Source organism: Pocillopora damicornis, chromosome 1 (assembly GCF_964200805.1).
Source record: "Pocillopora damicornis chromosome 1, jaPocDami1.2, whole genome shotgun sequence".
Taxonomy (NCBI): Eukaryota; Metazoa; Cnidaria; class Anthozoa; order Scleractinia; family Pocilloporidae; genus Pocillopora; species Pocillopora damicornis.
In genome coordinates this window covers 9,542,695-9,557,560 of record NC_142670.1, presented here as the reverse complement: position 1 = coordinate 9,557,560, position 14,866 = coordinate 9,542,695, and the positions used below count along the sequence as shown (strand labels likewise).

At 37.1% G+C, this 14,866-nt stretch overlaps 3 protein-coding genes across 4 annotated transcripts in view; 2 read left to right on the top strand and 1 right to left on the bottom strand.

The window, feature by feature from the left end:
* LOC149051840 (replication factor C subunit 1-like) overlaps positions 1–14,866 on the bottom strand; it is a 362,202-nt gene that overhangs the window by 37,207 nt on the left and 310,129 nt on the right. The gene's annotated exons all lie outside the window — the stretch shown is intronic.
* Positions 392–3,152, top strand: LOC149051859 (CD209 antigen-like protein D). Its single transcript, XM_089200082.1, has 3 exons — positions 392–582; positions 2,330–2,365; positions 2,758–3,152. The coding sequence occupies exons 1-3, from the start codon at positions 510–512 to the stop codon at positions 3,150–3,152; spliced, it is 504 nt and encodes a 167-aa protein (XP_089056208.1). The 5' UTR covers positions 392–509.
* Positions 4,443–13,234, top strand: LOC113681375 (adhesion G protein-coupled receptor L4). Its single transcript, XM_089209955.1, has 18 exons — positions 4,443–4,831; positions 6,105–6,691; positions 6,784–6,843; positions 7,011–7,209; positions 7,916–8,023; positions 8,257–8,344; positions 8,586–8,676; positions 8,743–8,792; positions 8,998–9,124; positions 9,203–9,306; positions 9,759–9,861; positions 9,967–10,117; positions 10,233–10,314; positions 10,470–10,536; positions 11,237–11,325; positions 11,480–11,600; positions 11,865–11,906; positions 12,008–13,234. Exons 1-18 carry the CDS (start codon positions 4,633–4,635, stop codon positions 12,170–12,172), a joined length of 2,433 nt encoding a protein of 810 aa, XP_089066081.1. The 5' UTR covers positions 4,443–4,632; the 3' UTR covers positions 12,173–13,234.

Below are 14,866 nucleotides of genomic sequence, written 5' to 3'. Positions count from 1 at the left end.
TCCACTAAAGTTGAAGGCTGCGGAATAATTACCACCACCCACCAACTGAAACGGCAGCATAAACAATAATCATTTTCGTTTATGCATACGAACAGATGGCGTGCTAGCTTTAGCTGCCGTTTGATAAAACAGAAGTTGATTTAAAAAACTTTCATTTAGCGGAGCTGATAAAGAAATAACCATTCTTAACATCAATTATTTTTGAGCTGCTTCTTTATAAAATTGGAATTATAAAGAGTATTTTAATTCCGTGAAGTTTTCCTATTATTTTAAGAAAAACAATGCTTCACATCTGGTGGAAGCTGCCTTTTATCTATTGCTGCGTCTTTGACGGGAAAAAAAATGGAGACAAACGTCAGGAACAATCTATCAGAGATCATAATTTGCATTAAACTCTGTCTCGTGCAAAAGGGTTTTATAAGATGCCGTATATCCGCAACTCTCAAGCTGGGAGAATCAAATATTAGTGTAACGATACCTTTTAACAGCAACCTTTGCATATCTTGGCCATGATGAAGTGGATGATGAATGGAACTGAATCCGGAAAAATTTTCAAAACTCTATTAACATGTTGTGTGCTGGGTAAGTACGACGCTAGTTATTCCTGTTTGTTGTGCGGTAGCCACCAAATTGCGTGATGAGTACAACTGAATCCCACAAAGAGAGCAAAACCTTTTTTAAAAGTTGTGCGCTAGTATAGTAACCACCTAATTATATCTTGATTTTCCTTTTGCAAAACTTTATATCGATTTTTGAACGTCCTGTGAAGTTTGGCCGAAAGAAAATGTCAGTTGGCGGACATTGGCACTGTTCATTAAGACAAAACAAACCAGGTTCTAAAGGTGTCCGCTTTAAACTCTTAGTTCGTAATCGGAGAAGGATCTCTTACAAATTGGATTCCTGAAGCCTTTTAGATTTCATATAGTGCAAAGCAATTTAAGATCAAAAAGCACAGGCGAGACATTCATGCTGTGGTCATGTTGTTTGCGTCATAGTTGTTTGCACAACAGCTTTAGCAGCCATATTTAGGATAACAGGAACACGATAACTGAGTTGCTATCGTTTTATACCACTATGACAAGATGTGAAAAGGAAAAAACGTGTCGACTTCAGATAGCTGCTGAACGTTGGACGTGCTTAGACAAGAGATCGAACTTTATCATCAGGGTCCACTTAAACTGGCGTTAGATTCAAAGTTTAACATTCGATCCGGTATTTGGAAAAAAATGTTTCAATTGGTGTACTTTTTCCTTTCTTATCGCAAATTAAAACACCGTTAATATCCATGAATTTCGATAGCTGCTTTTCTGAATGAGCTGAGGGGTTAAAGTGACGTGCACTCAGAGTCAAATAATTCAAACAACCCTTGAAATTGATTATTTTTACGAATTAAAATTCAGCAATTGAACTCCTTACGGCCACATGGAGATTCTTTTTTTAATTTAAGTATAGTTCAAATAATAAATAAATTATTAGTCATGTTTAATGGATCATCATGAAATGATGCGATGGTGTTCCTCATTCCAGGGTCATGTTCAGTGAATTCCAGCCTAAAGCTTTTCTGAGAGCTTTCGGATGAGGCACTATTCAGATGCCCAAACTGTTAGAGCTTTCAAATTGTTGTTCAGTCATTAACACTCGGAGTAGATGATTGCCGAATGCTCGCCAAGTTGGACGTCATGGAAAATTAAAACATACTTCTCTTTTGAATTATTCTCCTTTGTACCCGAAAGTAAACATTATGCTTATCTCATTGCTCTTCTTTTATAAAAAAATCTATGGTGGAGGTTCCGCGGTCTGCTGATCCATAGTTTAGTAACTCCCAAGAATATGGGAAAATCCTCACTAAATTTTGGAGACCAACCCCTCAAGATTAAAATTGAGCAGAATTTTTATTTGAGCGGTCAGAATCGATACCTGATTAATAATAAAGCATTGTCCGTTTCGAATTGTTGCGAGCTAAAACGAGGCTTTTTTTTTAATAGCGCACCTTTTCAATGTTATATAGTTTGGTTGCACTCCGAATAGCCCGTGTAAAAAAGTTTTTCGAAGGACATTCGCGAAGGTCTACCGTATACTTAAAAATGTTTTCTACATGTAAAAATTTTTGTTCAGCTGGTTGATAAATTGTGGAGATGCTGCATTTTTTAAAATTTATCCGTCTGCACCCTTGGGAAGGTAATAAAAGTCATGGGTAGATGCCGAAGGGTATGTAACAAATAATCTGCATTAGTACTAGTCTAACTCGAGATCTAATAAACTCTCTCATTGTTTCAAATGTTATTCTTGAGATAATAATCAACTCATTTGCTCGTTTTCTCTTCTGCAGTCATCTTTCATTTGTTAGTGGATTTGCCCGGAACAGGTGAGGCAGCTTAATTCCGATTTTAACATTTATGCACCTTAAAATGAACTGAAGATGAAAAAAGATAATATCTGATTGATTATCATAATAATTAGCCATAGACTTACAGACTTCCTGTTGGGATTACATCGGATTGTGACTCAAAACGTAAGTTGAAAAGCAAAACAAAAAAGTCGTAGAATAACGGTGCTATTACCCTGATCTCCCTTATTTCCAGTTTTAAAACCTTTCGCTTCAGTGATGTAGAGGGTTTTGATGCCCATTGTTTGTTATTAAAATTAATAGTGTCAAAAAAAAATACTTTCTCGTCTCCATCATTATCATTATCACAATTGTTATCATCAGCTTGCATTTTTTCGTTTATTTATTCATTCCTTTCTTTTTTCTCATAGAGTGCCAAGCAACCTGTTTCAAAAACTCCTCTTACGTATTTTCGAAAAGTGCAGCAAGATGGAATTTCAACTGGTATGTCTGCTGGTACCAGGGAGGTTACTTAGTCTCCATCGAAACTGAAGAAGAATGGAAGTTTATCAGTAATGAGATTAAAAAGCGTGGTACTGGGAATACTAGTGCATGGCATATTGGTTTAAGGAAGAGAGACGAGAATTGGACTTGGGAGAGTGGACAACATCTGAATATTTCGAAATGGCGATATTCTGAGCCAGAGAGTAACGACAATTGCGCGGAAATATCCGAGAATGGAAGCCTCTTTAATGGTATCTCTTGGAATAATGAAAGTGCCTGCATTTGCGAGATGCCCGTAGGTAAGATCACATTCCAACCATAAAGTATATTATGTGCTGAAATATTAGAGTCTTGCACTTGTGTCATGAAAATTTCTCTTGATTCTTAAAAGTAAAAATATTGTTCACAGAATATGCTCAGCTCACCTAACTTGTACGTGTAAGCGATAAATGAACTTTCATGCGCCTAATAGTGTTTGAACATAATACCCATAAAAATTTCCGGGACACATGTTTCAAGAAGCAATTTGATCACTCTAGAACTGTCCTTTTTTGCATCGCCTGCAGCTGGAAAAGAGCGACGGAAATTGTACATTTCTCAACTTTTGTCGAGCGTGCTACGGTTGAAATAATCTAGCAAACTGAATTTTTCTGTGACACAAATTAGAAGTGTTCACTGAGGTCAGTGAGTGTATCCATGCTGTTTTGAGCATAACACATCGAAGAATTTTTATTTTTTGTGCGTGCGTGCGTGGGTGTGTCTGTGTGTGTTTCTTTTAGGAGTCAGTGATAAATATGTTATTCACAGCCGAGAGGTCCGTATTGGGTAGTACTGTGCCCAGGGTCTTGAGAACCGGCACTTAGGACAGAGTGCACAGTTTTTCCCAATAAGGGACCGACCTAGGCTGGTGAATAACAGTTTTTTCCCTCTTAAACTCAACGAAATGTTTTTAAAAACAACCCTAATGATTTAAGGTTATAATTAAGGCAAGATCCTCCATGAACTGAACAAATTTTGAGCGAGTGAATGGTAGTTGAAACAGACTAAGGTAATGCAAATTGAAGAGAGGCTTGACCGAAATATTTTTAGTGTAGGGAACAAGATGATTTAAAAGGCTTCCATAGAATTTTTGAAACAATTTATTTTAACAAGTATCTGTCACAATCTGACACCTGTCAATTAGAGATTGCGTAAGACAAAAGCGCATCCACGCCTTAAAACGACAACAACAACAACAACAACAGCAACGGCGCTCAGCTCAGCGAGGAACTAATTTATTTTTCAAAACCTCAACTACCAAAATTACATGAATTCATAGATAATCTTAGCTGATGTGAAGTTAACTAATTCAGAAAAGCAGGTCAGAGATTGCAGACGCCGGAGCGAAGAAAGATGTATTGTATTAATTTACACTAAAAAAAAAACAATGTTAGAAAAAAGGAATCATTTAAAGAATAAGTCACGTTTTTTATCTCATTCATTTTTCTCCTTTATTGTGATTGTGATCATAATCTTATTATGTTATCATCACTATTATAATTATCTTTTTTTATCGTCATCGTAATAATTAGTATCTTTGTCTTCATCTTTATCATGTTGTGGAATGCCTAAATATAACTTTTAAAAACTCTCGGTACATTATTTCGGTGGATGGATGGTACTGGCACCTGAACAGAGATATCTGCCAGAGTCAAGGAGGGGACCTAGTTTCCATTGAAACCGAAGAAGAATGGAATTTCATCAATAACGAGATTCAAAGGCGGAATACTTCCAGCTGTAAAAATAAATGGAGTATTGGTTTAATGAAAAAGGACGGCAATTGGACCTGGGTGAATGGGAAACCGCTGACTGTTTCCAAATGGGGACAAGGGGAGCCAAGTGGTGAACACGACGTTGGTTTCATGTACAAGCGGTTCAGTAATGACAAAAGGGGCTTGTTTGGTAGTGTTAAAAGGGATATTTGGATAAACCAGCATGCTTATATTTGTGAGATTTCCAATGGTGAGTTAACTTGTCGCTGTTGTTGTTTTTTTCTTAAATGTTCTTTTGAGTAAACTAAAAGGCTCTAGAAGCGCTTAAGCGTAACAAAAACATTCTTTCCTAACGTTTGTGATACTCACGACAGAATATATATATATATACTCTGAAAGTCAGGATCAAGTTTACACTTACCTTTGCTTAAATGAAAATATGTTTTAAACAATCTCAATGAACGTTTTAACGATATAGATGTCTAACTTTTAACCTTGTGAGCGGAGGAAAGTTAGACGGTTCTGTATTATCACTATTACGAGTAACAGCAGTTACGAAACTGATAGTGAATTCCAATTGCAAAGAATCATCAGTCCAATTGCTTTGCTAGTTGATAACGCGTGATAATGTGAAGTGCGATATCTTTTGTGTGCTAATGACTCATGTCAGTTAAGATACATGCCGATTATCGTTTTATAAAACAAATACAGAAGACTTGCAGACTTATTTGTTCTTCGCAAAGGGGAATGACTTTTACGTTTATTGCATACTATTTTAATATCCAATCGTTTGAACTGTAAAGTTGTAGGGGCTAATTTCAATGCAGCGCAAAATGTGCGGTGAACATAATAAACTGACCATCCTGCATCTAATTCGAATATTGCGAGCACTTCGATCGACCTAGCAACCACTATTCTGCACCGAGGTTAGTAAGGGTTGCCTCAGTTCTCATAATTATGTTACCACGGGGCGTAGATACATTCTTTTGTTTTAAAAATAGTCAAAACTGAGTTGGAATTTAATTGATATTCTGCTCACCAAAAAGATAAACATAGACATGCGAAGAATGCAAGAACTATTATTTTGGTTGGGAGGGTTGAGATTGGACACTTGGTGTTCCTAACGCTTTCAGTTTTATAACGGAAAAAAAGCATAACTTTTAAAATAGCGAAAATATCACATTACTTTACCCAAAAAGAAAGAAAAATAAAACCTAAATTATCTGAAATCACACTATTTATGGTCTATTGTCTTTATTGTCTAAGAACCCTCAAGAAAAAATAAAATGCATCGGTGCCACGCTTACCGTTGTCTCCTTCGCCGTTGTCAGTAGCATTCAGTTCCATGTGAATTTTTTGGTATTGGATAATGTGGTTCGAATAAGTGATAAAATGGAAGTTGTTTACAGAGAAATAACTCGTGATTGAGAAAAGTCTAATAAGGCATAATGGAATTTTATCGGTGGAATTACAATTCAAACAACAGAATACGGGACAAATTATTAAAATATTGTCTTTTTCAGCTACTAGTGAACACTCGCCATCGCCATCGCCACCGTCATCGCCATCGCCGTCGCCGTCGCCGTCGCCGTCTCTCTCGCCCTCGCCGTCGCCGTCTCTCTCGCCCTCGCCGTCGCCGTCTCTCTCGCCCTCGCCCTCGCCGTCTCTCTCGCCCTCGCCGTCGCCGTCTCTCTCGCCCTCGCCCTCGCCCTCGCCCTCGCCCTCGCCCTCGCCCTCGCCCTCGCCCTCGCCCTCGCCCTCGCCCTCGCCCTCGCCCTCGCCCTCGCCCTCGCCCTCGCCCTCGCCCTCGCCCTCGCCCTCGCCCTCGCCCTCGCCCTCGCCCTCGCCCTCGCCCTCGCCCTCGCCCTCGCCCTCGCCAGCTCCATCACCATTGCCATCGCGGTCGCCGTCGCCGTCGCCGTCGCCGTCGCCGTCGCCATCGACATTGCCATCGCCATTGTCCTCAGCCTTGTCCTCGCTCTCGTCATTGCCATTGCATTCGCCGTCGCCATCCACGTCGTCATCGCCATTGTCGTCTTTGCCGTCGCCGTCGCTGTCCTCTCTCTCGCCATTGCAAACAGCATCATTGTCATCGTTGTTAAGGGCACTGGTATGTGTTCCAAATATGTCTCTGCATGTTTCTTTTCAGGACCTGCACGGTTTATAAATTTGACGGACACTTTTTTTAATTATTCATTCCAGGCAAATGAGTATGTTTTAGAATTTGACGAAATGATCAATACCAGAGGGAGTACCATAGAGGTATACAATTTTCATAATAAAAATTCAGGTTCCTAAAAGAGTTTTCTAGCAACTGAAACCCTAAACATCAGTTGAGGCCTCAGGCTAGGCTCTATCTGCATTCTTAGTACGAATTGTCTATACGAGATAGGCTAATTAAGATCTGGAAATATTTTATGTAATTGTAGGAGGCTGTAACTATGTTTGAAGATTTCATCATAAAAATTAAGATCGTCACAAAAGACAAGGCTGGCATGGAAGAGGTTAAAACGCTAAGAATATCCATCTTTAAAGTGGCAAAAGCCTTCGAGAAATTTGCCCTTAATTATGGCAAGCAACACCTGAGCGGAATGAGACCTTTGGAGAGGTTCGTTTTCTCAAAAATAGGTGAGGTTACGGCCTACAATTCTGTTTAGTTTTAAAGTGTATTCCTCTGTTACTTACTGACTTGTTGACCAACGGACTGAGTTGTGTTAGTTCCTAGACGATGTAAGAACTCACTGTAAACCTAACCTTTTAGAAATGTTGTTGTATGTCATCGACTCATTTGTTTTTTTAAATTTCTTTGACGCTTTAGTTTTTTGCAGTGGAGAGGAAAATTAGAGGTATTCTTGAACAATCAAGAAGAGAAAAAAGGAATCCTTCAAAATTTTAAAACCCTTCTTCTCGCTCTGTTTTTGCAATTTATCCTTAATAATAAAGTATATTTGTGAGCAGAAATTACTACTGGAATAATCAAATCTTGCAAATATTTCCCTTTACTTCATACTATGCACTGAGCTCAAAATTGGCATATCGTCTGCGACGTATATAAATCCCTGCTTTTTAACCGCACTCGTAAAAACTCCCTAATGAACGCTAATTTTCTCTGCTGAAACGGGGAACGACATTTCAGAAATGATTTTTCACAATTTTAGTCCGTGTAGAACTACTCGCATTTTTATTCAGTTTTCCTTTAAAAAAGCGTTTTTAAAAAGGTTGTATTCGTTGGAGAGTCATGAAAGGGTAAATACAATACATACACGTCCATCCAATATGATTATAAACTATACCGCAAAACGTATGTTGTCTATAAGTATTGTTTTTCCGACAGTTTTGGTAATTCAAAAAGCCTATCGCTTGAATGCGAGTGACTTCAGCTTTGAGGTACAACAATGGCATACGAAAATCAATATTGCCTCTTCAAACTTTGAGGAAAATGGTTCGTATTAACTAAGGTGTTACCTATACAGCTTTTAGTTGCCTTAATTTCTCTAGTGGAATTTTATATATCGAGATAAAACCTTAAGAATGAGCTTCATTAGTTTACATAGTCTATTTTCTTTCATTATCCGCCTTCCTTCTGATGTCACATCCTCAGAGCCTAAAGAAAATTTGAATATTGCGTGCTTTTTGCTGTTTGATTCCTTTATTTGTTGTTTTTGGGGGGTTAAGGATCATTGGTAGTGGCGTTCGTGTACAAGGATCTGCATGACCTACTTCTGACAGATCAAGCTATCAGGAGTGAAACAGACAACAAAAGGTGATGCTATTTTCCTATTATTACATGTCGCTTTCCATGGAAATACGTAACACGGAAACACATAAGATCTACGTTCAACTAACCTGAACTTAGACACTTTCCAAAACCTTAACTGGGGTTGGAAGTTTCCCTGCCTGTCTCAGACCATTCCACCTTCATGAAAAATTCGCTTCAATCTGTCAAAGGTACACGATGTTACTTCTTTGATTCTGATTTATTTTTAAATAAATTTCCTTCATAGTTATATCAACTCCAAGATAATGGCCATAGCTATGGACCCCAAGCCAAACAAGTTGCGAGTAAATGTCATCCTAAAGTTCGAAAATCTGAAGGTAAAATTAAAATAAGTTGTTATGCATTGTTTTGATTTATTTTGACATGATAAAATCTATTTTCAGGTTTCGACAGCAGAGAAGCGCTGTATGTTTTGGAGTGGCTTTAACACAAGGTAAAAAACTGCAATATATTATTGTATAGTATTTATTCATTGTTCAGGTTAACAATTTCCTGGAAGCTAAGATGTTGTCTTTTTTCGTAAAGTCCGACTAAAATGTTCTCCCAACTACAACTATAACGTAAAAATTACCGAACATCACCTCTTCCCCAAACAGTGTTTAATTTTGTTCGCTTTGTTAACTTTACTTTTTTTTTAGATCAGAAGGCTTTTCAGAGGAAGGATGCCATGTAGTTTCATTAAAAAGCAACTCAGAAGAAACAGTTTGCAGCTGCAATCATTTGACGCATTTTGCCGTCTTAATGAACTACGACGGTAGCACAAAGGTAATCAAAAACCATAATAGTTTAACTAACATTTAACTAACTCAATGTTCTTATTTGAATTTTTTCTTTTTGACACAGCTCGCCGAAGAGGACGAAACAGTTCTGAAAATTATCACCTACGTCGGAGTAAGCCTTTCCATCGTCGGGATCCTTTTAACATTAATACTTTATTCTTGCCTCACGTAAGTAATGTACCTGAATATCAGTAAGGTGATTCTTGACTTCCCTCAACTATGCTAGAGAGAAAAGAGATCTCAATGCAAATCTCCATGCCAATAAAAACACGCATGTCGGGTAACTCACAAATTCAAATTATATTCCATGCCCCATAAAGAGCGCCTGAACAACTCATGGTTTCATGGTTTATGAATTGCTCAGGGTTTAGTCATTTCCCCCGTGATACTTTCTTTTTTGTACTTTCTGGAGCTATTTACCGAGTTTTTTTCTTTCATTTGCTGTCAGAATTTTACTTGATTTCTTTGCCCATATTTTACTGTACATTTTAATTAATTCAATTCTCTTCTTTGTTGTGCTTAGTGTCTTTAGTGTATTGTTGTTATTGTTGTTGTTGCTTTTCCCTAATTCATTCTTTTTATTTTTACTATTATTACTATTTTTTTTACTATTTCATTAGAGATGTTGGTCAACCTCTCTCCCAAATTCGAATGAGTGTTTCTATGTCCCTTGGAGCTGGACAGATCCTCTTCCTCGCCGGAATAAACGCCACAGAAAACAAAGTTAGTGGCCCCTTTTTCTATCCATGAAATGAATTTCCCCGTTGCACCGTAAATATCTTGTCGAAAGGAGCGTGATAAGAATACGAAAACTCTTTCTTTCCACAGGCTGCCTGTGTTACAATAGCAGCTCTGATGCAGTATTTCTTGATGGCCGCTTTCTGTTGGATGCTGACAGAGGGAATATTTCTCTACCTTTTCGTTGTGAAAGTTTACAACATCAACAGCAAGATGTATATGTATCACGTCATCTCATGGGGTAAGTCCATTATTTCCCAACATACACTAGTGACTGTAACCATGCTTTCGGATCACCAAATATGATGTTGTCATCCAGCGAAGTTTTACGATTTCCTTCCTTTCTCTATGGGTAGGTCTTCCAGTGATCATGGTGGCCATGTCACTTGGCATCGCTGCTGGGAAAGAAGGGTTGCAAAGCTACACGAGTGATAAATAGTAAGAAAAAAATTCAAGGGTTTCTTCTTACTCTTCTCCTTTTAATTTGTTGCATTTAATTGTTTGTTTTGTTTTTGCACATATTTTGAAATTGGCATCATTTCATTCGCTAAAAATTTGTGTTTCTTTCCTGTGTTTCACTTCTTCGAGTTTAGTTGCTGGCTTTCCTCGACTAACAACCTGATGTGGATATTCGTCGCCTTTGTAGCTTTCATTGAAATTGTGAGTTTATGATACGTGTTGGTGATTGTGATTGGTTTACCAGGACTACTTGCTGCTAAAGATTTTTTTCTCTGCTCGTTAAAAAACGATTTAAATATTTATGATATGACCCCACACAATGTTAACCATTTTTCTTTTCCTATTTACTCACAACAAACTTTGGACGTAGCTGCTGTTTGCGAGGATGCTTGTCGATTTTAACCTATTGATGGCCTTTAACAGCGAGAAAAACCTGTTGAGACAGTGTATTTACAAGCACAGGATAGCTTCATAAATTATCCAACTTTTAGTACATAGTATGAAGAAAAAAAATTCCTTCCCCCCTGTTGATGGTTTCTCACTGTTTCACATTGATATATAAAGATTTTTTTCGCGCAAGAATAACTAAAAAAAATACATTGAAGAGGAAGAAAGGAACAGGAAGAGTAGAAGATAGTAAATTGATATAATTTAACGCTAGGATTCACTTGACATAGTTCATTCAGTTTAGACACTTTAGTTCGCGATTTCTTTAGCTCATTGTCAGATAATCGAAGCTCATAATCTAGGTACCCCGGTTGAGAGTTCTATTTCCTGTCAATGACTCTTTTATCCCAAGCTTGTTACCAAACTAGTAATGTCTCTGTCAAGGATCCTCTCCTGCTTTGGCTACTCGATAACCATATTTAGATAATCAATTTATTTCTATTGTATTCTTCAGCTCAACATCTTGATACTCATACGAGTCTTAAGGGAGATGACCAATTTGTTGCAGCCAACAGGGGAAGACAACCATCTTCAGCAAATAAGGTAGGATTTACAACATAAAACTAAAACAATATAGTCTCCTGTGAGGCTATATTCCTCAAACTTCCTCTTTCATTAATCAGTCAGGCCTTACTATATCTAACAATGAAAATCCATTGTCAACGAAAGTTATGGAATATTTTTTCTTAATTCCTAGAATTGGCATCAAAGCAAGTGTGGTGATGATTCCCTTGCTGGGTGTCACGTGGCTATTCGGTCTCCTCTCGCCTGTACATAAAGCTTTCGCTTACATCTTCACCATACTTAACTCTGCTCAGGTCAGTGTTCGATGATATCTCTCAAAATCGTTCAATATCTATTATGTTACTTTCTAACCAAGTGAGACACCGTTACAATGGTCATATGATATTTTTTGGAATTTTGAAAACAAAAAGCTGTTAACTATGCAAGAGAAGACAGACTTCTTTTTCCATTATAAGATATGCAATTTTCCTTCCTTCTTGGAAATCTTAATAGATATCTGACTAATTTATTGGCATATTGTAAAAATTAATGATCTTGAAATCATATTTATGCTTCAGGGTTTCCTGATTTTCGCTCTACACTGTATGCGAAACACTCAGGTAAGAAAAAACATCAAACTGATTATTAACTTTTAGTATTTCGATAGATATCCGAGTACTAGTACTAAGAACCGTATTTCATATTGCTTGTCTATCTGCAGATCAAAGAGCGATTCAAAAGAAAAATGAATATCGTTTTTCCATCTTCTATAAAGAACAACTGTTCAAGGAAGAGCTCACGGGTCAATCCAAGTGAGGTTGGGGATATATGGGCAGTCGAATTGCAGTCTTTTGCTAAATTTGAATCGAAATCGCACTTAACTTAAATAAGTGGATATACCCAACCGGAAAAGACAGTCAATTTCTTGGTACAAACACTTAGTTAACAGCGATTAGTCGGTTGCGATCGGTCTGAGTTACGATCTGCAGCTAAAAGAGGTCATTCTGTTCATATTTGTTTAAGCACCCAACTAGTTGTAAACGTAACCTAACTTCTTCATGATTATAAGGTTATTCTCTCGGCAATCGGATAGATGCGGGCAAGATTCGACGACATAAACCAATCTATCAATTTAAATTTCTAATGGCTCAGTATACTGACGACTGTCCTTCGAATAAGGTTACAGTCTGTTACAGACAAGGCGGGAATTTATGCCAGGAAATCATGGCTCGTTTTTCTTTAAAAAAAAAGCTGTGTGTATTTATTTTTTGATTCTTGCACGCTAACTCTCTGCGCTTGCTGCATGATTATTTCATATTCGGCGTTTTACTTATTGAGTTAACAAATTTTTTATCAAACATTATTATTACTATTAACAATAAGCTATGGATAATAACCGAAAATATAAGTTTCTAGAAATTTCGAGAATGGCTATGTATACCAAGGAACTTTCTAGAGCATTTTGCTAGGTTTCGTAGTTATGATGTAACACTACCAATATAGTTATGTTGTAAGCTTCCAGAATTTTCTGGAATACTTTGTACATAAGGACTGAGTCGTGTAGCAGTAGTACTTATTGTTGTCGGGAGTGACTGATTTTTCAGAACGCTTTACCAAAAGAGAGCTACTGTGGAAGATTGTTAATTTAGGTGAACTTTGGAGACAACTGTGAGATTGTGTCAATACTGAGCTGAGATGTAGTTTGTAGTGGGCTTCTTTAAGTTTATTTAAGGATAATTACTCTACTTCATTTAAGAGTCGCTCATTGATAGGAATATTACAAGTTGTTTAATAAAGTAGTTAGGTTTGTTGATAAATAATGCTCTTTCTGTCGGTTAAATTGTACTGTAACAAATAATACTAATAGTATTAGTGGCTGACATTCAAATTTGTTGCTTAATGAATAAGTAGATGAATACGTAAATGTTTCAATAAATAAACAAACAACTAATTTAGAAAGAACAGAAAAAACCCCTATGGCTGGATCTTTTGTGTATCAGTTACATTAACCATTTTGTTTTCACATTCCTAAAATAAGGAGTATCGTTGTGAATCAAAAATACAACGATTAATTTGGAATTAAATTGGGGCAATGTTAGGCGGAAATGGCATAAACCATAATTCTGGACTATACAAGAAAATTTCTCTCGACACCGCTCAAATGCGATAGGTCAAAACGCTTCAAGCTTCGATTCACTAAATAGATCGCAGCTAACTCGGGAATATTTGAGAATAGACAATCAATTATTCCATGAGCGTGGAGAGATACTGGGAGAGTAGAATGTCTCGCCCACAGAGCACATCATTATGACCCAAGAACGTCTCGCACAAAGAGCTTTTGACCTCACCGCTCCTTCTAAAATGTTGTAATTCGAACATTTGGACACAAAAGTGATGGTTTGCATGATAATAATGCGTGTTGATTGACACATGAGCGAGTTAGTCCATCAAAGTTAAAGGCGTACGAATTAAATAGACCCATCAACTGAAACGTATGGCATGTCATAGGCGAGATGAATAAATAATAATCATTTCCATTATTTTATGCATACGAACAGATGGCGTAATAGCTTTAGCTACCAGTCGATAAAAAGAAGTTTATTCGAGAAAACTTTCATTTAGCAGAGCTCAAACAAAAATAATCATTTTAAAGTCAATTATTTTTGAGTTGCTTCTTTACAAAACCTCAACTACAAAAAGTTTCTTAATGCCGTGAGGTTTTTCGATTGTATTAAGAAAACAATGCTCCACATCTGGTACAAGTTGCTTTTTGTCTATTGGTCCGTCTTTGACAGAAAAATAAAAATGGAGACTAACGCCATGAATATGCAATCACAGATCACGATTTGCATCAAATTCAAACTCGTACCAAAGCGTTTTATGAGGACGTCGCAAACTCAAAACTCTCAAGCGGCGTGAATCAAATTTAAGTGCAGCGATAGATCCTAAGAGCAACCTTTGCTTATCTTGGGCATGATGAAGTAGATGATAAATGGAGCTGAATTCGGCAAAATTTTCAAAACCCTTTTAATATGTTCTGTGCTGGGTAAGTACGACACTAGTTATTCCCCTTTGTTCTGCTGTAGCTACGAAACTGTCGAAACTGACTTTCCAATTTATGAAATATTTATTTCCATTTTAAACCTACGGAACTCTGATAACAAAAGATACCAAACTCTACACATGTCCTTTCTAAACTATTTGTTAATCATTAAAGCAAAAGTTTGGGATCTTTGTATTATCATTATTATCATTATTATTAGTTTCTCGATATTAATCGCCTTCCGCATAATGCCAAATGATTGAATTGTGTGATGAGTACAACTAAATCCGGCAAAGTGTGCGAAACCTTTTTTAATAAGTTGTGCGCTAGGTAAGTACCACCTTAATTATATCTTGACTTTCCATTTGTGAAATTCAGCCAAACGAAACAGAGAGTTGGCGGTTATTTGGTACTGTTAATTAAAACAAAACAAAACAGACTCTAAAGATGTCTGCATTAAACTCTTAATTCTTAATCAGAGTAGGATCGCTTATAAACTGGATTCCTAAAGCCTATTAGATTCCATATAGTGCAAAG